This window comes from Phocoena phocoena, chromosome X (assembly GCF_963924675.1).
Source record: "Phocoena phocoena chromosome X, mPhoPho1.1, whole genome shotgun sequence".
Taxonomy (NCBI): Eukaryota; Metazoa; Chordata; class Mammalia; order Artiodactyla; family Phocoenidae; genus Phocoena; species Phocoena phocoena.
Genome location: NC_089240.1, coordinates 16,707,194 through 16,729,612, shown reverse-complemented (window position 1 = coordinate 16,729,612; position 22,419 = coordinate 16,707,194). Strand labels below are relative to the sequence as shown.

Below are 22,419 nucleotides of genomic sequence, written 5' to 3'. Positions count from 1 at the left end.
ATGTTCTCCTCACAGAGATTTCTCTAGTGCATTATTTGCACACCAGGAAGAAGCCATTGAGTAGCGCTCGGGTGGAATCAGCCTGGGAGTGGGGGCATGGTTGGAAGGCCGACTGCGTGCCCCTCCTCTTCCTTGAAGGTCCACCAGTCTGGCTTCCTGGAGCCCCTCGCTGCGGTGAGGGAAGACCTAGCGCCTGCCACCCGTGCACCTCTGTGCTTGGAGGGAGGCGTCTGCACATGTGGCACTGGCCCAAGCGGCGCCTGCCCGAGGCCCTAAGAGGACCTGTTTCCAGAGCTGCAGCTCTACGTATGTGGATGCCTAGTGTGTGTGAACTTCTGCGAGCCGTGTGAGAACATGTGCGTGCTGGGTGGGCAGGTGTGTACACATGGTGTGTGCGCGCTGTGTTCACACTGCGTGAGGATGTGTGTGCACCCTGTGTGAGAAACTACATCCCATGTATATGTAATGCTGAGTGTATGCACTGTGTGGGGACGTGTGTTTACACCGGTGTGTGCATGCTGTGTGTGCATGCTGCGTGTAAGCACTGTATGAGGAACCGTGTGCGTGCCGTGTGTGCGTGCGCGCTGAGGACTGGTGTGCACATCGAACGTGCACGCGGTGTGTGGGAGCGCTATGAGAACTAGTGCTCACATTGCACGTGCACGCCGTGTACTCGTGCTGTGTGAGGGCTGGTGTGCATATTGCCAAGTGCACGAGGTAGGCGCCTGCTGCTTGAGGACCCGTGTGCACCTCGCGTGTGCACGCGGTGCTCGTGCGCGGCTTGAGAACCGGTGCGCACATCGCACGTGCACGCCGTGGGGGGGACGCGTGCGCGTACGGACGCGCGCAGGTCCGATACGGCGCGGCGGCAGGGGCAGTGCGCCTGTGCGGCCCCGGCATCCCGATGGAGCACGGCGTCGACTGCGGGGCGGCAGCCGGGACGGAGGGGGCTACGCGGGCCCCCCCGCTCCCCGGGAAGATGGCCGAACCGGGCGCGGTGCGGACCTCGCCGCCCAACCACCGGCCTTCAGGTAGGGTTCCCGGGATGCGGCGGGCGTGTGGGAGCCTCAGGCCCCCCGGGCGGGCCGCAAGAGGTAGAGGTTCTGGAGCGCGAGGCTGTGGGGGGCGGGGCGCGGAACTGAGCTAATGTCCTTTCCTCAGCCCGGGGTCTCCTGGGCGCGGGCTCACGGTGCCGGTGGCAGAGTACGCTCTCGAGTGGCCAGAGTGGGTGGGATTGGGGGTGGCTTAGGGTGGGTGGCAGGTGTGTTTGGCGTGCGGGGACCGGGGCCACGCTTGATGCCCCAGGGGCCCGGGGGGCTGGCCCCGCATCGCGGAGCAGCAGGCGTGGGGGGCACTGGGGCCGACCGAGCGGGCGCGGGGGGTGGCCGGGGCCTGCGCGCCTGCCCAATCTGCGTCTCGGGCGTCGCGCGCGAGGGGCAGCCCAGCTTCATGCTTCGCGGCGTCCCCGGGGGGCAGAACCGGCGCGTCACCCATTGGCAGGGGTGGACAGCTGCGAGCCCCGGGCCGGGTTCCCCTGCCGCCCGCTTGCGCTCCCGGCGGCCGCGGGTGCGCTGCCCAGGGGTCTGGCGGGGTCGCGGCTCCCTCGCGTGGCAGCGCGACGGATGAGTCCCCCGGCCCTAGAGGCTGCAGCTGCTGGGAGCTAAGGAGGGATGGTCCCCGGATTGGCTGCCTGGAAACAAGCGAAGCAGGGAGAGGTTTTGAGGACATTTGGCAGAATTTTAGATAAGCTGGTCTCGCATCTTCTAACGTTCTGTAAAGTGGTTGCAGGTAGTGCGGGTGTGTAAGCAACTTGGAAACCGATTTCATGTTTTTCCTGGCAACACCTTTTTTTTTCTTTTTTTTTTTTAAGTTAGTGTGAGGTATTTTTAAGGCGTGTTTTACCGCAGTATAACGTGCATCCCACAAAAGCGCACAGATCTTAAGTATAGGATTTGGAGAATTATCACATAGTGAAGATCTGCGTGTTTTATGTAAGGTGTACCAAGGAAGGGAAGGAAATCAAGGGCAATGTTCTTTAGTCACTTAAAACATGGTTTTCATGGGGGAGGGGTATGTTCTGATTGGGCCTTCATTTGCATCATTTCGAGGAGGAGGTGGCTTAAATCTTTCCCAGTTTGCGTTTTTCATCACGCATTTGTTTTGAAGGCAGAATTTAACAAATATCACAGGATAGTGATATAAATACTAAAAAGATGTACTTCTGTTTTCGTCCTTTTTGTTTGGGAAACTCGGCTGCATGTGCTAGGGAGAAACCCAAAACCCACCCATCCATCAGAACCAGCCTTGGGGGACGGGGACCTAGTAGAATATAACATTGGAAAAGGGAGGTTGTTAAAGTTCACATTTTTATTTGGTCGAGTTTAAACAATTAGGTCGTTTCGATGTTTTAGAGGCAGGGCGGAGCTGTGTGGTTGAGCCTGAAATATCTGTGATATTTTAATTTATTTGAAGGCACTCGATAAGGGGACATCCTTATTAAGTTCTAGTTGGAAACTTTATTGTAGAAAAATAACTTAAAGCTCTTTTCCTTCATTTGAAATTAGAAATATGGAAAGACATGTTGTGTGAAGGTTTAAAATATTTCAGGGAGTTCCCTGGTGGTCCAGTGGTTAAGACTCCGAGCTTCCACCGTAGGGGGCATGGGTTCAATCCCTGGTCCGGGAACTAAGATTCCACAAGCCGCGCGATGCGGCCAAAATGTATATATATATATATATTTCATAAACTTCTATGTGCATAAGGGTTGATGTGGAATAATTGGAGTGTTCAATTTAGGTGCCAGGTAGTACCGTGGTTTGTTCTTTCAAAGCGGGTTTTGTGAGGCTAGGTACTTAGAAAAATAATGTCATCCTCAGAGAAGTCTTGATTATTGAGTTTTTTGTGTTTTTTAATATTTATTTATCTATTTATTTACTTTTGTCCGCGTTGGGTCTTTGTTGCAGCGCGGGCTTTCTCTAGTTGCGGCGAGTGGGGGCTACTCTTTGTTGAGGTGCTCGGGCTTCCCATTGCAGTGGCTTCTCTTGTTGCGGAGCACGGGCTCTAGGCGCACAGGCTTCAGTGGTTGTGGCTCGTGGGCTCTAGAGCGCAGGCTCAGTAGTTGTGGCGCACGGGCGCAGCTGCTCCGCAGCATGTGGGATCTTCCTGGACCAGGGCTCGAACCTGTGTCCCCTGCCTTGGCAGGCGGATTCTTAACCACTGCGCCACCAGGGAAGTCCTTTGAGGTTTTATTATAATACATCTTGGTACCGATTACTCTTGGCTGCCCAAGGCCTTATCATTTGGGACCCATTCTTGATGAGAGTGAACCTGCATTTCTTGAGAGTCAACCATTGATCCTAAGCTTGTGCTTAGTGCTGTGAGGGGCAGAAAAGACTAAGAGGCCTGAGGTGTTTAGGCTCTCGGACAATTTCAGGGCAGCACAGCTGGGCGATATGGGCCGGCAAGTGGTTTTCCTGGAAGCTGTTGTAGAAGGTCGCAGGGGAATACCTCTCTGGTTGTTTCTTCTAGCAACAGGTTCTTCCAATACTGAAATCCTGTGCATTTTTTCCCCATTACCCACCAGTGATGCTTGCTTTCTTTCCTTTCAGTTACTCCCAGAAGAGAAATTACCAGATGTACTGTTCTCTTTAGTGCTTGTGTTATATCACAGTATGATATATATGGCTTGGTTCTGCCTCAATACCTTTAGAGGGCGAGCAGAGTCACCAGGTCACCGTTGTCAGGCTGCCTCACTGCCACACAGGTCCTGGGCACCGCTCAGTCTGAAATGCCCCCTTCTCCCCTTTTCCCTTCGGGCGTTCACGTCCTCTAGGCTTCTCTCAGTCTGAATTAAGGAACTCGTCTTGCCTGTGCCTGCAGCACCTGCAGGAAAGCACTCTTCTTATTCTGCGCGTGTGACGACATTAACCTTCCAGTTCCTCTCGGCAGGTGTTCATTGGGTGCCCACTGTGAGCAGGGCCCTGTGCTGGTGGCTCCTGCTGTCATCGGAGCTCGGGCGATCGAGATCCAGACTGCCTGGGTGTGAATGCCGCCTCCCCCCTTCCTGATGTCGCACCTCAGGGAGACACTGCTGAGCTTTAGTTTTCTCACCTTTAAAATGGGCTTAAGAACACCGTGGGGAAGGGGGATAGAAACACTGCCTTGAAGATGAAGGAATTGATATTTGTAAAGCAGTGCTTGACACACAGTAAATGCTGAAGCTGGTTAGCCACTGTCCCTTCTGGTAGATGATTGGCTTGAGGGCGAGGCCTGGTGCAGAGGGTGACTGGATGGTCATCCTACTCCCCCTCAGAGGTTTTTGTCTTTGTTTTTGTGGTACGTGGGCCTCTCACTGTTGTGGCCTCTCCCGCTGCGGAGCACAGGCTCCGGACGCGCAGGCTCAGCGGCCATGGCTCACGGGCCCAGCCGTTCCGCGGCATGTGGGATCTTCCCAGACCGGGCCACGATCCCGTGTCCCCTGCATCGGCAGGCGGACTCTCGACCACTGCGCCACCAGGGAAGCCCCTCCCTCACAGTTTTTTCACGCAACAGGTGTGTAACTGATGTTTGACAATTGCATTATGCTGGGAGCAGCTCCACTGGGTTGAGGAAATACTCGTGAGTTGGATTAAAGAAGTGTGTCGGTGGAGGAGCTTGAGATAGTGGAATTACAAAGCATGTTTCCTGAGGCTTGTTGAACTTTCCAGTGCTTTCTGCAGGTAAATACTGTTTACTGAGTTCAATCCATTTGCCCATGGTTCCCTGGTAAGGAGGGAATTGCTTTGAGTTGAGACGAGGTTCCCTGCTGTCCTTCCATCTGCCTGTCTTCCATCCCCCGTCCTGGATCAGGAGAATGGAGGGGTGCAGACTGGAAGTTCAGGAGAGCCTCCCCCCAGGGGCCACAGTAGGGAAAAGGAAAGGCTGAGAGTAGGGCCCCAAGAAATCAGAGTTCTTCATCCTTTCTCAAAGTTGCTACATTTAAAACCATTTTTTTTTTTTTTTTTTTTGCCACACTGCACGGCTTGTGGGATCTTAGTTCCCCGACCAGGGACTGAACCTGGGCCCTCAGCAATGAAAGTGCAGCGTCCTAACCACTGGACCACCAGGGAAGTCCCTAAAACCATTATTGACCACTGTCATCCTAGAGCTGTTTGGACCAAGAGGAGCAACTTGAGCTTGTGCGTGTGTCCTAACGTTGCAAGTCCCTTTGGCAATGAGAAGGGCCAAGGTCAGGAGCGAAAGGAAAGAAAGTTGTATTTGATCTGGGGCTTCTGGCTTTGTGGAGTTATGGCACTGAAGGACTCGGACTTGGCAGGACCTTCAGGGAAAATTCCTGAAAGTCTGACCATCAACTGTTTCTTTTCTGATGTACTGACCCTAGTGACCCGACTGGTCAAAGTCTGTCATTTCTATCTCTATCCCTTCTCCCTCTCCACAGTTAAAGGACATTTTCCTCTCATTCAGATGCCCCATCTTCTGCCATGGTTCACTTTTTAAAAGAACATCTTGCCTTCTGTAGTAGTTATACTGATTGACTTATAACACAGTAGGCTTTGCAGGGTTGATTTGGGCAGACGAGAGATGTGGTTTTTCTGGGGGATGCTGGTCAGTAGTCTAGTGGGCTTTGTTGGGAGGATTTAACAAGGTAGAACTCATAATGGCTCAGCATAGTAGGTGCTCACCGGGCAGGCGGTGCGATGATGCTTATGATGGTATTGCCCACTTCCGGGCGGTGGGGGAGGGAGGGTTGGCATGCAGAGCTGACTCTGGCAGCAGTCTGATAATTTGAAAACTTTCCGTGGCCCTGCCCTCTAGGCTCTTTTGAACGAATTACACCAGAAGAAGGAAGAGGCAGTGGTCCAGGGTGGCTGCCCTTGGGGCGCCGTGGCCCAGGAGGGATTGCTCACCGCCCGGCTCATGTCTGAGGTGACCGCTTTCCAATGAGGAGTCTGCCGGCTCGGCACCTGAGGCTCCGGGCCACGCTGGGCCTCGGGATCCCCTTCATCCGCCTCTGAGCTCTGTCTGAATGTAGGCCTCGGTCTGCTTCTCTCTTAGGGAGCGGTAGCTTTCCTCTTGCCTGGGAAGTTTTCCTCTTTTTAAGAACCTTGTGATTAGTGGAGTTCAGGGTGTGATTTAAGCAAAAGGAAAACAGGTATGAGTGAGGCGCACCCCTACAAAGTGTTTGAGGGAACAGCAGTCACGCCAAGTGCCCATGATCCGTTGCAACGGCAGGGTCTGTCCCCAGGGTGCATAGCTCCTGGCTGGCTCTGGGTTCATTCACTATCTGAAAATAACCGCTTTTCTGCTCCATGCCAAATAAGCTGGCGACTTATAGCCCCCAGACAGCCCTATGGAACGTTTCTTGCTCCTTTGTCATCTCAGCCTCTTAATTTTTACCCTCCCCATGCCCATTTATGTAATAATAGCTTTATTGAGACAACATTCGCATACCATACATTTCACCCATTTAAAATGCCCAATTCAGTGGTTGTCAGTATATTCACAGAATTGTACAGCTATCACCACAGTCAATTTTAGAACATGTTCATCACCCCGCAGAGAAACCCCATAACCATTAGCTGTCATTCCCCATTCCCCCTCACCCGTCATCCACTCCCCAGGTCCTGGCAGCCACCCATCTACACTGTCTCCATGGAGACCTCTAGGCTTCAGCCCCTGATGGGCGCACATATTGTGGTTGCCCGGAAGTTCTCGGGTGGCTCTCCATGCATCAGGGATTTAAAAACCATCGTTCTGCACGCTGCATCCTTCAGGTCCAATACTTGCTTTCACCGCAAAGCCTTGTCTTTTCACCTCCTGGGCATTCCTCTGCTCAGGGCCTGCAGGGCCCTGAGAACCTGAGTGGAACCTCCCAAGTAGTCTGCGTCATATATTGCACATGTGTTCATTTTAGCTCCTCAAATAGTAACAGCTGCTAATTGTTGAGCACTTATGTCCCAAGCACCATTATAGGCACTTGTCATACGTTATTTACTTTATTCCTCATAGCCATCCTTTATACTGTTTTTATTCTCATTTTAGAGATTTCTCATTTTCTATTCCTGTGTGGCAAAACACTCCAAACTTACTATTTCTCACCATTCAGGGGGTTGGTTGGGCTCAGTTGAGTGGTTCTTCTGCTGCCTGTGCTGTCAGCTGGGAGCTCAGTGGGGTTGAAATGTTCAAGATGGCCTCTCATGGTCCGGGTGTCTCAGATTACACAAGGAGTCTGTCCTGGCCTTCCTCACAGTGTGGCAGCTGTTCTTCAAGAGCCAGGAAGTACAGGTTGCCAGTTCTCTTATGGCCCAGACTTGAAAGTCCCAGAATGTCCCTTCTGCTGCATTTGGTGGTCAAAACAAGTCACAAAGCCAGCCCAGATCCAAGGGGCGGGGAAATAGACTCCACCTCTTGAGGTGAGGCATGGTAAGTGCCTACTAGGAGAGGAGGAATCTCCCTTTTCGGAGATTCTCTACTGTAACAGCTAAGTACATTGACATTAAGAGAAGTTAAGTAGGGGAATTCCCTGACTCAGCCCTTTCACTGCCAGGGCCCAGGTTCGATCCCTGGTCAGGAAACTAAGATCCTGCATGACGTGTGGCACGGCAAAAAAAAAAGAGAGAGGTTCAATAAGTTGGTCAAGGTCACACAGTAAGTGTGTTTGACTCTAGAGTTAAGTATTTTTAATCTCCATGCCTCTGTGCCATTCCAGATAGATTATAACAAATTCCTTTTGCACATGGGTCATGCCTCCCGCATTTTCTGTACCCCTCTCAAGCTCTAGCTCAGTACTATTGATATACATTTTATAAGGATTTTGTGTGCCTTTTTTTATAGTATACAGTTGTTTTTCTCTACAGAGGTGGTGAGGACCTTCATTTCTTAGAATTACAGCAAAAGTTTTATCAACAAAAGTGCTTAGAGGAAGAGAAGTTTCATTTAACAGAATTTCTTATTTGCCAGGAATTAAGCCCCCATCCCCTCTGTGCCAGCCTTTATGTTGGGGTCTGGAAGATCTCCTTAGTATGCTTTCCTGTCTTAGAGCACTGCATTGGCTGTGACTGAGGACTGCGGCTCTTAGGTCATCACTCTGGAAGGCCCATGGAAGATTCTCTTATACTCTAGCCCAGTGTGTCTCTAACTCTTAAATACAATTTAAAGGACTTACTAGAAACAAAATATAAAGCACATGTAAAATACAGGTCCCAATTTAAAAATATCAGATTAGATACCAGATTCCAAGATATCAGTGGGTATCACATTGCTTTGTCAAATTGCTATGAATGTTTCCAAATACGTGCTCTCAATTTATGTCCTTATTGTGGGCGATAATGAACAATAAGGAGGCTGGCATCTGTCCACAGGCCACACTCTGAGTAGCTCTGTCCTGGGCCAGCATTTCCCAAAGGGTGTGGTACCTAAGAGGGTTTAGGTTACACGTGGACAAACTTATCTTCTCAATTTTAGATTAATGGTCCTGTGGATTCTTTAATTGTGTTGTAAAAATACAACTAATACATCAAACCGTAATTTCATGAATATTTTCAAACTGTAATTTCACGAATATTTTCAGAATGATTAAAAAATGAAAAAAATTCAGTTTAAAGAAAACTACTAAATAATGGTATAGGTTGGTGCTGGCTAATACCAATAGAATGCTAGTCACGTATGTACTCCTAAATTTTCTAATAACTGCATTGAAAAAGCAAAAAGAAACAGGGGAAATTAATATAACAATACAATTTATTTAACTCAGTATATCTAAAATATTGTCATTTCAACATGTAATCAGTATAAAGAATTATTAATGAGATATCTGACATTCTGTTCTTTGCACCAAGTCTTCCAAAACCAGTGGAAGACTTTATGCTTCAGCACGTCTCTACGTGGACTAGTCACAGTTCAGCTGCCCAGTAGCCAGCTGTGGCTAGTGGCTCGCATATGGGACGCGGTGATCTAGAACATTTTCCTCATGGCAGAAAGTTCTGTTGGTCACATAGGGCACCATGGTATTGAGTGTGGTATGAAGAACAGGATGTATGCTGCGGTATTCAGTCTATCTTAGATCTCTTGTGTGGAACTCAAAAGACGCTTTGCTAAAACGGTCTCCCCTACAATAAGGCAAAACCACCCTGGACCCTCAGGCTCTCGAGGAGAGAAGCTGCTTTTGCTTTCCCCAGGGTGGGCAAGTGCCGAGGCCCTGGCACGGATTGTCTCGGCGACCTGGCAGGCTGTGGAAAGGGAGTGGGCTCGGCTTTGTGGTAAATGTTGGGCTGTTACGGAGGGAAAGCATGGTACGATACTGATGGAACAGTGGGAGGAGAACGGTATTAGCCAGCGCAGGCTCTCCCAGGTTCGGTGTCGGGTCCGGTGGGGAACCCTGTCTGCGGGGTGGGGTCTGCTGGGCTGGGTCAGGATGGGCTCTGTGAGGGCAGGTCTGGTCATTTCGCCCCAGGGCTAGTGTTGTGCTTTCCTAGTTCCTGTTCACAGAAGCCACGCTCTGATTATGATCAACACGTTCTGGTTGGTTGACAGGACAGAACCCCTAACTCTGGAGACCCCATAATTGGACAGTTCCAGTGAATTCAGGGGCTTGTCCCGCCTCCCGCGTCCTAGGTTTGATGATGTGGCAGAGCTGGCACTGGCTATAGGGGGACTTGCTGGGCAGGGCCACTTAACCCGAATTCGCTTTCAGGGCCTGAAGGACAAGTCCCTGCCCAGACCAAGTTGTCCCCCTCCTGAGCAGTTGGTCTGTCTTTGCCTTTGACACCAAGTCTTTAAGAGTTAACGGTTGGTGGGGCTCCCCTGGTGGCGCAGTGGTTAAGAATCCTCCTGCCAGTGCAGGGGACACGGGTTCGAGCCCTGGTCCGGGAAGATCCCACATGCCGCGAAGGAACTAAGCCCGTGCGCCACAACTACTGAGCCTGCGCTCTAGAGCCCGCGAGCCACAACTACTGAAGCCCGCGTGCCACAATTGCTGAAGCCCACACACCTAAAGCCCGTGCTCCACAACAAGAGAAGCCACTGCCATGAGAAGCCCGCGCACCGCCACGAAGAGTAGCCCCCTCTCGCCGCAACTAGAGAAAGCCTGCACGCAGCAACGACGGCCCAACACAGCCAAAAATAAAAATAAATAAATTTTTTTTAAAATTTGGAAAAAAAAAGGGCTTCCCTGGTGGCGCAGTGGTTGAGGGTCCACCTGCCGATGCAGGGGACATGGGTTCGTGCCCCGGTCCAGGAAGATCCCACATGCTGCAGAGCAGCTGGGCCCGTGAGCCATGGCCGCTGAGCCTGCGCGTCCGGAGCCTGTGCTCCGCAACGGGAGAGGCCACAACAGTGAGAGGCCCGCATACCAAAAAAAAAAAAAAATTAAAAAAAAAAAGAGTTAACTGTTGGTTTAGCAGGTCAACCAGTGTGCAGCCCCAATTGCTATGGTCGAGCTATTGGATTAACTTCCTTCTTAGCTCCATTTTTCTATCCCACTCTTGTTTTTCTCTTTCTCACACTTTTCACATTCATTTCTGCTGTATTTTATATAAGCAGAAGGAGGGAGAGAGGCGTGCATAAATGAATACCAGAAATTAATAAATACAGAGCAGGAAATGCCCCTGCAGCTTGAATTTTTCATCAGGCACCAAAAGTCCTTTATTAAGTAGTGCTCTGTGTCTTTGTTTCAAAACAACACCTTAATATTTGCCCTTAACTTGAAATAACCATCTGAATCATAAACTGGGCAAAACAGGATTCTCCTGCTGTGCTTATTTTTAAAAAGACCCCACACCACACACACACACACACACACACAAGGTTCCCCTATGTTCTCCTCCCTTAGCACCTAGGCATGCATTTTCAGCATTCCACTGACTAGAGAGGCAAACGTCCCTGTGCATGGGGGCCGGGTCTCCCCTTAGGAGAATTTCCTCTTCTCTACCTTATTAACTGTGTGTGTTCGGTTCTCTTGAGCACCAGTCAGGGGTGACAAATGGTGGTGAAATATTATGACAGCCTTCAGTGGAAGCTTTCCTTGCACGTGGGTAAATTTTCCCCCAGTGTAGATATGTGTTATGAACAAAATTTCGTTCATTTTTATCAGCTAGGTAACCAATATTATTGAAGCAGATTTAGTTACATCTTCAGACGAAAAGCCCTCTAAAAAATTACTGATTGTGGGGCTTCCCTGGTGGTGCGGTGGTTAAAAATCCACCTACCAATGCAGGGGACACGGGTTCGAGCTCTGGTCCGGGAAGATCCCACATGCCGCGGAGCAACTAAGCCCGTTCTCCACAATTATGGAGCCTGCGCTCTAGAGCCTGCGAGCCACAACTACTGAAACCCGTGTGCCACAACTACTGAGCCTGTGCTCTAGAGCCCGCGAGCCACAGCTACTGAAGCCAGAACGCCTAGAGCCCGTGCTCCGCAACAAGAGAAGCCACCGCAATGAGAAGCCCGTGCACCACAACGAAGAGTAGCCCCCGGTTCGCCGCAACTAGAGAAAGCCCGCGCGCAGCAACGAAGATCCAACACAGCCAAAAATAAATAAATAAAATCTTTTAAAAAAAGGTATAAGGAATGAAATTGCACTTAACTGCAGTTACAATAAGTAATTTTTTTTCTTACTGCAAAACATGTTCCTGCTCTCCTTTTTTCCCCTCCTCACCCACCTAAGTTTCCACTTCACTTGATTTTGTTTTTGTCAGTCACAAATTATTTCTAAAGAATAATTGCTTCTTATTAATGGTCCATTAATTTCTACATATCCCTAATCTTCTGGGGTGAGATTAACTCTTTTTGTAGCAGAACAGTCAAGGGAGTGAAATGGACTGTTTCACTCTACCCTGTTCAGCTTTCATTTCTCTTACTTGTCTTTTACTTTCTCTCTGTTTCGACTGAACGACCCAAGAAGACATGGTGCCTTTCTACTAAGGAATGTTGACTGTCCTTTGTGGTACATAATTTTATCTTTATTAGTTAAAAATTAAAAGGAGTCTTACCCCCTTTTTTAAAGGTGTGTAAAGATGACATGTAAAGGTGTGTGAAGGTGACTTCAGAATGAGTGCCTCTTATGATCAGGCCAATTCAAGCAGGAGATACTATACGCAGCACTGTCCAATAGAACTTTCTTTTCTGTTCTACGTCTGTTCCAAATGGTAGCCGCTCGCCACATGTGGCTATTGAGCCCTGAGGAACTGACTTTTTAATTGTGTCTGATTTTAAATAATTTAAATAGCCACATGTGGTAGTGACTCCTGAATCGGATTGTGCGGTTAACTAGATGTTCACTGACCTTGCCAGGTTAGATCAGAAATAGTGTGTTGGGCTTCCCTGGTGGAGCAGTGGTTAAGAATCCGCCTGCCAATGCAGGGGACACGGGTCCGAGCCCTGGTCCAGGAAGATCCCACATGCCACGGAGCAACTAAGCCCGTGTGCCACAACTGCTGAGCCTGTGTTCTAGAGCCCGCGAGCCGTAACTACTGAAGCTGATGAGCCACAGCTACTGAAGCCCACAAGCCTAGAGCCCGTGCTCCACAACAAGAGAAGCCACCGCAACGAGAAGCCCGCACACGGCAACAAAGAGTAGCCCCCGCTCGCTGCAACTAGAGAAAGGCCGCACGCAGCAGCGAAGACCCAATGCAGCCAAAAATAATAAATAAGTAAAATAAATAAATTCATTTAAAAAAGAAATAAGTAGTGTGTTTCGGGCCTCAAACAAGTTCCTTCATACCCATCTATTTTTTTTAAATTTTTACTTTATTTTGGAGTGTAGTTGGTTTACAGTGTTGTGTTAGTTTCAAGTATACAGCAAAGTGAATAAGTTATACATATATGCATTCTTTTTCAGATTCTTTTCCCATATAGCTTATTACGGAATATTGAATAGAGTTCCCTGTGCTATACAGTGGGTCCTTGTTGATTACCTATTTTATATATAGTAGTGTGTGTGTGTGTTCATCCCAAGCTCCTCATTTATCCCGTCTATTTTTGGTTTCTCCTCTACAAGCTCTGGTATTTGGTACTTGTCGTTCAGACCCTCTCAGATGTGCACAGGCCACCAAGAACAGAACTGGCACTTAGCTCCTGTGGTTCACATCAGGTCTGTAGGGCCGTGATAGAACGTACTAGCCAAGACGTATCTCTGGCTCCTGTGGGCCCTGGGGTGCCCTCTCCGTCCCTGCCTCAGTTTGGGTTACATAGCACGGCTGGAGGAGAAACCAGGTTGACTTATAAGGCATTATCAGCTCATGAGATGAAGCCATGAGCTATGCAGGATATGGATGGGCTGTGGGGAGAACTTTTACAGGGGGATGTTGGCAGGGACTGAGACCGAGGCGAGGCTGGCGAGGGCATGGGGGAGCCATGAGCAGCACAGCTGAAGGAATCAGTCCCCTCTTCTCCAGGACTGTTAACTGAAGTAGATGAGCCTTAGCTCTCTTGTCCAGCTTGCTCCGCACACTGTGGCCTTGTGCTGGCCTGGGCGAAGAACTTGGTTGCTTGTGAGTGCACTGGCACACTAGGTCATCTGACTAATGCTTTCCGACTCTGACACACTGTGGTCCTCCACTGCCAGCCCAGGAGGCAGGGGAAAGGGTAGTCTGGTCTTCTCCCCTCTGGTTAGCGGGATCACCAGCCACGTGGGCTCAACCAGCAGACTTCCCAGCCTTCCCCTCTCCCACTCCCATTACAACCAAGGCAGGGGGCTCTGCCTCCATCTCTCACGATCCTGTACCCATTGCCAGTGCCTGGGTCAGACCCTGTCATCTAGGTCCCGACTGTAATCACAAGAGCGTTAGGGGTCTCTGTCCAGGTCTCCCTCCCTGTCATGGATTCATCACATCGCAGTCTTGTTTGATCTCCTCTGACATCAGCCTGGCATAAGCACAGTCCCGACTGCTGCTGGGGTTTCCCAGGTTGGGTGTGTTGGGATGGGGCTCCCCCTTACCCCTCCAGCCCCCCTTCTCTGGCCAGTGATCACCCCCAGCTGGTAGTGTCTGGCACACTCTGCATGCACCTCGCCGCCCATGCACATGCTCTTCCCTCTGTCCAGAATGCCTTCCTGTCTGTGTCTACCATGTTCACCCTTCAGTACTTGGCTCACATCTCACCTCTTCCCTGAAGCCTTCCCTGACTACACACACTTCTGGTGGGTTTTTCTTTTCTCTTCCATTTCCATTACAGTGTTGATAACACAAATTCAGGTAAATCAAATCATGTGCAGATAAACTTGGGGTTGGCATTTGGAAACTAAAGTGCACAGATCTTAAGCATACAGTCTGATGAACGTTTACATATACGCCCATGTAACCAACACCCAGATCAAGAAACTAAGTATTTCCAGTACCCTGTGCCTCCTTCTAGACAGTATCCCCTAAAGGTGACCATTGTTCTTACCTCTTTTCACTGTAGATTAGTTTTGCTTGTTTTTGAGCTTTATAAAACTAGACTCTTGTAGTATGCACATTTTTATTGTAGCAAAATATACATAACATAAAATTTACCATTTTAGCCATTTTTAACGTACAGTTCAGTGGCATTAAGTGCATTCATATTGTTGTACAATCATCACCACCATCCATCTCCAGAACTTTTTCTTCAAGTATATACTTTTGTTGTGTCTGGTTTTTTCCACTCCACGTTGTGTGTGTAAGATTCATCCGTGATGTTGCAGACATCAGTGGTTCATTTCTTTTCTCTTTTAAAAAATTATTATTTACTTATTTTGGCTCTGCCAGGTCTTAGTTGCGGCATGCATGTGGGATCTAGTTCCCCGACCAGGGATCGAACCCAGGCCCCCTGCATTGGGAGTGTAGATTCTTAACCCACTGGACCACCAGGGAAATCCCAGTGGTTCATTTCTTTTTATTTTTGAGTAGTATTACATTGTGTGACTATACATACTACAATTTGGTTTATCCATTCTCTTGCTGATAGACAATTGGGTTATTTTCAGTTTTCTATTCTTTTGACTAAAACTGCTGTGAACATGTTTGCACACATCTCTTGGTGCCCATATACATGCATTTCTGTTGTGTGCATACCTAGGAGTTGAATTACTGGGTCAGAAGGTAGGCATATGTTCAGCTTTTGCATATAGTGCCAAACTGTTTTCCAAACAGTTGGAAGTAGTTCCCTATTGCTGTTATAACCAGTTACTGCAAATTTAATGGCGTATAGCAACATGAATTCATTACCTTACAATTCTGGACATCAGAAGTGCTAAAGTGAAGGTGTCAGCAAAGCCTTACTGGAGGCTCTAAGGGAGAATCTGTTCCCTTGCCCTTTCCAGCTGCTAGAGGCTGCCCGCATCCCTTGAGTCATGGCCCCTTCCTCCATCACCAAGGCTGGCAGCATAGCATCTTCCAGTCTTTTTCTGTCCAACTTCTGCTTCCATCCATTGTCACATCTCCTCTCTCTCACTCTAGCTTTCCTACGTCCCTTGTGATTACATGGGGGCCACCTGAAAAATCCTGGGTAATCTCCCCATCTTAAGAGCCTTAATTTAATCTGCAAAGGCCTTTTGTCATAAAAGGTAACATTTTCACGGGTCCAGGGCTTAGAGCCTGGACATCTCTGGGGGCCTGTTACTCTGCCTACCATTTTGTATTCCCACCAGGAAGGAATGAAAGTTCCAGTTCTTCCACATCTTTGTCAGTACCCGATCTTGTCAGTCTTTTTAATTGTAGTCATTCTGGAGGGGATATGGGGGGCACATCCACAGCTCCCACCCCCAGGCAGTGTGTCCTCCTTTGCTCTGATACAGATTTATTGCAACTTAGCAGTATTATAAATATTTTTTTACATGCCTGTGTCTTGGTCAAACTGTACACTTTTTCATGAGATAAGTCGTAGAGTAGCTGGTTCAATAAGTGCTCCTTGGATGGTAAGAAATGGCTGAGGGCAGGGCTTCCCTGGTGGCGCAGTGGTTAAGAATCCACCTGCCAATACAGGGGACACGGGTTCGAGCCCTGGTCCAGGAAGATCCCACATGCCGCAGAGCAACTAAGCCCGTGCACCACAACTACTGAGCCCGTGTGCTACAACTAATGAAGCTCGCGCCTCTAGAGACCGTGCTCCGCAACAAGAGAAGCCACTGCCATGAGAAGCCCTCGCACTGCAACGAAGAGTAGCCCGCGCTAGCTGCAACTAGAGAAAGCCCGTGCACAGCAACGAAGACCCAATGCAGCCAAAAAGATACAAAGAAAAAAAAAATTGACCAAATCTTAAAAAAAAAAAAAAAAGAAAGAAATGGCTGTGGGCAGTTTTCAGCAGAGAAGCGAGCAGAGCTAAAGATGTAAATGAAAGCCTGTGCTTATAGTCCCATCTCTGGCTCCAGGTAGGTTTTCTCCCGAGTGAAAACAGGAGCAGAGCGAAGAACCTGGTTTCTAGCTTCTACACACTGTTCTTTCCCAAGATAGTTAATCTATAAGTGAGTAATGCCCTGGAAGGGGATGTGGGCCTCAACTCATGAGGGCGTTGGTTGGAAATGACTTCACCGTGTATGTAAATGAGAGAGGGCAATGCAGTTCCACAGGCCGCCTTCTGGGGAGTATGAACTTGGACCTTTCGCACAGACTCGGGTTTTCCTTCTCCCTGGACTCTGTTCATGTGGCAGCATGCTGCAGCTTCTCGCCTGCAGAAGGAAGACCTTCCAAGGTAAGTCAGGCGTCCTTGATCTCAGGAAATGTTGCGTGTGTAGGCCGAAACCTGCCTTGGAAACTGGAGGCCGGGATTTCCGAGGAAGGCGACGGCTGAGTAGGAACGAAGTCGTGATGCCCCTGGACACGGCGGGGTGGGTGCAGAGGTCCTGCGCCGGGGGCTGGGTCTGGAAGGCAGGGCAGTTAGACCAAGGCGAGTGTTAGACAAAGGCAGCCAGGGTTGTGGCTCCCTTGGGAGCGTGCGGACGCAAGCATCGCTTCCTGTGCTCAGGTCGTGCCTGCTCCCCTCGGCTGGGCGCGCACCTGGTTTCAGGAGGGCGCTCACGTTTCGAGGCCTCAGGCTCATCTTTCCAGGTGCTGGGGTGTTGGCAGTGGGCCTGTGGCTTGGCGTTACTTTGACCCTCTGGGGTGTGGCGTGTGTGTGAGGAACCTTGTGGTCCACATGGCAGAGGACTTTTCCAGCCCTTGTGGGAAGACCTGTGTGTCACTGAAGGAGTCGGTCTTCTGAGAAAAATATTATCTCAGGGTAGGAGCTCCTGGGATGGGCCGAGCAGGGCTGGGGCTGGGCGTTTGTGGTGCCGGTGACTTCCTGGATGTCTGCTGCTCTGCCTCCTGTACTCAGGTGGTGGAGAAACTCGGGTGCCTGCGTTCCTGCTGAGACCTGTCCTTCTAGGACTCGGACCCTGATCCCTCTTTGCTCTTCGTCATGCTGGACCAAGGAGGCCGAGAGCCTGGCCTCTTGGAGTTGCCCTGTACAGACTCCAGGTCGGGGGGGTCCTGCAGAGAGCACGTGGACTGAGCTGCCCCTGTCAGCAGGTGCGCGTTAACTTTTGTCAGGACAGAGAGTGGATCTTCACTCCATGTCCTCTGAGGCTGGAGGGGCACCCTCTCCCCCGGGCAAGAAGTCCTTTCTGTTCATACAAACACCTCTCCTCTAAATGCCTCTCCTCTTGCTGTGGCCTCTGTGGACAGGCAGAACACCCACCCGGCACCCTTTCCACAAAACCTCCTGGTCTCCATAAAGAGACCTGGGACCTTCTACGGGACTCAGTTCCATCTACTCTCCTAATGTGACTCTTTGTCTGGCGCTTACTCCTGGGTGTTGGTGTCTCCCTTCTCTAACTTTCTGCACCAGTCGCCCATAGAGTAGCCTCTTCACCTCTTTCTTCAGCTAAGAATTCACCAATGAGATATCACCTCACACCTGTCAGGATGGCTGTTATCAAAAAAACAGAAGACAACAAATGCTGGTGAAGATGTGGAGAAATTGAAACCTCTGTGCACTGTTGATGGGACTGCAAAATGGGGCAGCCACTATGGAAAACAGTGTGGAGGTTCCTCAAAAAACTAAAATAAAACTATCATATGATCCAGCAATCCTACTTTTGGGCATTTATCCAAAAGGATTGAAATCAGGATCTCAAAGAGATATTAACATTCTTCACGGTAGCTAAACTGTGGAAACAACCTAAATGTCCGTGGACAAGTGAAGGGATAAAGAAAATGTGGTATGCACATGCAGTGGAGTACTATTCAGCCTTATAAAACAAGGAAATTCTGCAATATGTGACATGGATGAGCCTTGAGGACATTATGATAAGTGAAATAAGCCAGCCACAGAAAGACAAATACTGCACGATTCCACTTACATGAGGGTACCCAAAAGAGTCAGATTCATAGCATCAAAGAGTGTAATGGTGGTTGCCAGGGACTGAGGGGAAATGGAGAGTTACTCATCAATGGGCGTAAAGTTTCAGTTAAACAAGATTAATAAGTTCTAGATATCTGCTGAACAATATGGTACTGAGAGTCAGTACCATATTGTACATGTAAAACTTTAAGAGTGTAAATATCATGTTGAGTGTTCCTACCACAATAAAGTAAAATTTAAAAAAAATTTTAAGAATTTACCACTTAAGACCTTCATCTGATCAGGTACTGGTGTGGCCACTAACTAGCTGGGGAGCCGTGAGTTAGTTTCTCGTCTGTTCCAGTCTCAGCTTCTTATAAGAAGAGGATAGTAACAGATTCCTCGCAGGGTCAACAGGAGGTAGTGCATGGAAAGTGCTGAGCACGGTGTCTTGCACATACGTAGCTGTGCTCCACGAGGTCAGGGGCGTCACTGTCATCATCTGTGTATTGAGTACAAGACGACTATGAGCATAAAAATATATATTTGTATATAATGTACTTATATTGATATATACTGGTGTTGCCTTTCAAGGACCTAGTGACCTACTGAGCTATGCTTTTTCTAACTTACCTATAATCCAAGTCTAACACTGAAAAGTACCGTAAATGGAAGTATGAAAATGGACCATGAAGCCATAGATGAGCAAGCAGTTAAATCTGGCTGGAGGACTGGAGACAATCTTCGTGCACATGGGAGTCACCACGGTCACTTACACTTAGGTGCCCCATGGTTAGCAGGACAGCACTGCCAGGTACTCAGCAAATAATTACTTGGGGCCCGTTTTGGCCATGCTCTCGAGCTTCTGCCCAGGAATGGTGCTGCTTTTTCTCCCACTCAGAGCTTAATTTACATACTGAATTTATTTATTTATTTATTTATTTTATTTTTGGCTGCATTGGGCCTTTGTTGCTGCGCGCAGGCTTTTCTCTAGTTGTGGCGAGCAGGGGCTACTCTCCATTTGCGGTGCGCAGGCTTCTCTTCATTGTGGTGCGTGGGCTTCTCATCGCGGTGGCTTCTTTTGTTGCGGAGCACGGGCTTTAGGTGCCCGGGCTCAGTAGATGTGGCGCGCGGGCTTATTTGCTCTGCGGCATGTGGGATCTTCCCAGACCAGGGCTCGAACCCGTGTCCCCTGCATTGGCAGGCGGATTCTTAACCACCGCGCCACCAGGGAAGTCCCAAAAGGGTGTTCACTTTCTGAAGTCTTTTTTGTACTACCTTATTACCTTGAAGCAGATATCAAGTATGGATTCTTAGATGTGAGGGCTCTGACTTTTGTGGGGTTTTTTGTTTTTTTGTGGGTTTTTTTTGGCTGCGTTGGGTCTTCATTGCTGCACGCAGGCTTTCTGGCTTTCTCTAGTTGTGGCGAGTGGGGGCCACTCTTCGTTGCGGTGCGCGGACTTCTCATTGCAGTGGCTTCTCTCGTTGCGGAGCACGGGCTCTAGGCCTGTGGGCTTTAGTAGTTGTGGCATGCAGGCTCAGTAGTTGTGGCACGTGGGCTCTAGAGTGTAGGCTCATTAGTTGTGGCGCACGGACTTAGTTGCTCTGCGGCACGTGGGATCTTCCCGGGCCAGGGGTCGAACCCGTGTACCCTGCACTGGCAGGCGGATTCTTAACCACTGTACCACCAGGGAAGTCCCAAGGGCTCTGACTTTTTAAAATTATGTTTTTATTGTAGTAAAATATACATAACATAAACTTTGACATTTTAACCATTTTTAAGTGTACAATTCAGTGACGTTAAGTGCATTTACATTGTTGTCTAACCATTGCCATTATCTATCTCTAGAACTTTTCATCATTTTAGACAGAAACTCGGTAACCATTAAATGATAACTCCCCATTACCCCCTCCCCCTAGTCCCTGGTAACCAATATTTTATTTTCTGTCTCTATACATTTGCCTATCCTAGATACCTCCTCCCATAAGTAGAATCATACAGTATTTATCCTTTCGTGATTAGCTTATTTCACTTAGCATGATGTCCTCAAGGTTCATCCATTGTCATAACATGTATCTGAATTTCATTCCTTTTTAGGGCAGAATAATATTTCCTTGTATGTATAAACCACATTCTGTTTATCTGTTCATCTGTTGATGGACACTTGGGTTGCTGCCACCGTTTGGCTGTTGTGAATAGCGCTGCTGTGAACATGGGTGTACCGGTATCTTTTTGAGACCCTGCTTTTAATCCTTTGGGCTATATACCCAGAAGTGGAATTGCTGGGTCATACGGTAATTCTGTGTTTTGCCCTGATTTTTTAAACAGCTTAAAAATTATTTTGAGGTATTAGTCATACTACATAAATTTCAGCCTTGTGAAGTGTACAGTTCAGTGGGTTTTAGAATATTCACAAGGTTGTGCAATCATCCCCACTAGTCACTGATTTTTATGACCTCTTAGGAACCAGAGAGGGAAAGAGAGTACCTTGAAGGTGGCTTGGGAGTAAGGAAGGGAGCTTTCAGGATTAGTATGAGACTCCTCTTTAAAAAAGAAGGATCGTTGTACCAAATCCTTGAAATGCCACTCAGGCTTTAGCAAGAATACTCTACCCACTGCAAGGCTTTAGGACGGAAATTCAGAAAGGCTCCCCTGCTACCTGACATATTTTCAGCTACTGATGAGTCCTCGTTTTATGGAACAGGATGTTGAATAACCTCACAAATGGGTCACCCTCATCAGGAATGCTCTGGAAGCCTGGTTGTGTAGAATGAGGCAGGCTTTTACGCGGCTTCTTGCTGCTTTGTCGCACCTCCCGTGTTTGCTTTGTCAGATGTCCTTCCCTGGCTTGGAACTGGTTCTCTTCCTTCTCTGGTTCTGATCCCATATTCTGCAACTACTTGTGTTTCCAAACATGAAACAGATTGTTTACAATAAATGCCTTAAATGTTTGATTTTTAGATTTCCGATTTGCTGTGCTTTGAAGCAAACAATACAACTCATCCGCTTTTGTTATTACACACCATTCATACACACCAGGGTGCTCTGATTTTCACTCGTTCTGGTTGTGTACTTGTGGTTTTTAACATTTTATGCTTTAGGGATGGTTTTATTGTGATTTTCCGGTAGTTTGACAGCTTTCTTTCTTTTTTGGGGGGGGGCGTATACCCTACAGTTCGCCCATTCAAAGTGCAATGGACAACCAATATGCCACAATCAATTCCAGAATAGTTTTATCACCCCAAAAGAAATCGCACACCTATTGGTAGTCACTCCCCATTTCCTCCCAACCCCCAGCCCTAGGGAACCAAGCCACTAATGTACTCTGTCTCTACAGATTTGGGGCCAGCTTTCTTAGATCCTTGTTTAACAGTGATTTTCCCCCTGAAATTATAGTATAAGCCGCCCATTCTGCTTTCCTTCCCTGTTGCATTCTTGTCATCTCCCTTCCCTTCCCTTCCCTTCCCTTCTCCTCCCTTCTCCTCCCTTCTCCTCCCCTCCACCCCCCTCCCCTTGCTTTTCTTCGGCCTCCCTCCCTCCCTCCCTTCCTTCCTTCCTTCCTTGCTTCCTTCCTTCCTTTCCTCTTCTTATATTAGCAGGTTAGCTGTAAATCCTTCTTCAGTAGCTCTCAAAGTGGCTGAGTTGGTAGATGGGGCACAGCTACAGGAATTCATCCGACAGATGGACAAACAGCCATTGTTAAGCCTTGGAATGCCCTTCTAAGTCACCTGCCTTCATTCTGTCACTGTGAGGCTGGATTTCTTTTTTTTCCCCCAGTTTTATTGAGAAATAGTTGACGTACATCACTCTATAAGTTTAAGGCATATAGCATGGTGGTTTGATGTACATACATAATGAAATGGTTACCACGGTAGTTTCAGCTAACATCCATCTTCTCATGTAGATACAATAAAAACAAATAAAAAAGGGAAAAAGGAGGGCTTCTCTGGTGGCGCAGTGGTTGAGAGTCCGCCTGCCGATGCAGGGGACACGGGTTCGTGCCCTGCTCCGGGAGGATCCCACATGCCGCGGAGCGGCTGGGCCCGTGAGCCATGGACGCTGAGCCTGTGCGTCCGGAGCCTGTGCTCCGCAACGGGAGAGGCCACAGCAGTGAGAGGCCCGCGTACCGCCAAAAAAAAAAA

The 22,419-nt window shown here is 48.7% G+C and overlaps 1 protein-coding gene across 3 annotated transcripts in view; it reads left to right on the top strand.

The window, feature by feature from the left end:
* Positions 1 to 973: 973 nt before the first annotated feature.
* The window catches only part of MAP7D2 (MAP7 domain containing 2), a 104,177-nt gene continuing 82,731 nt past the window's right edge, over positions 974 to 22,419 (top strand). For all 3 annotated transcript variants that reach the window (XM_065900441.1, XM_065900440.1, XM_065900439.1), the window contains exon 1: positions 974 to 1,031. In XM_065900441.1, the coding sequence (XP_065756513.1) occupies positions 980 to 1,031 (52 nt within the window). In that variant the 5' untranslated portion in view covers positions 974 to 979. The remainder of the gene's footprint in view (positions 1,032 to 22,419) is intronic.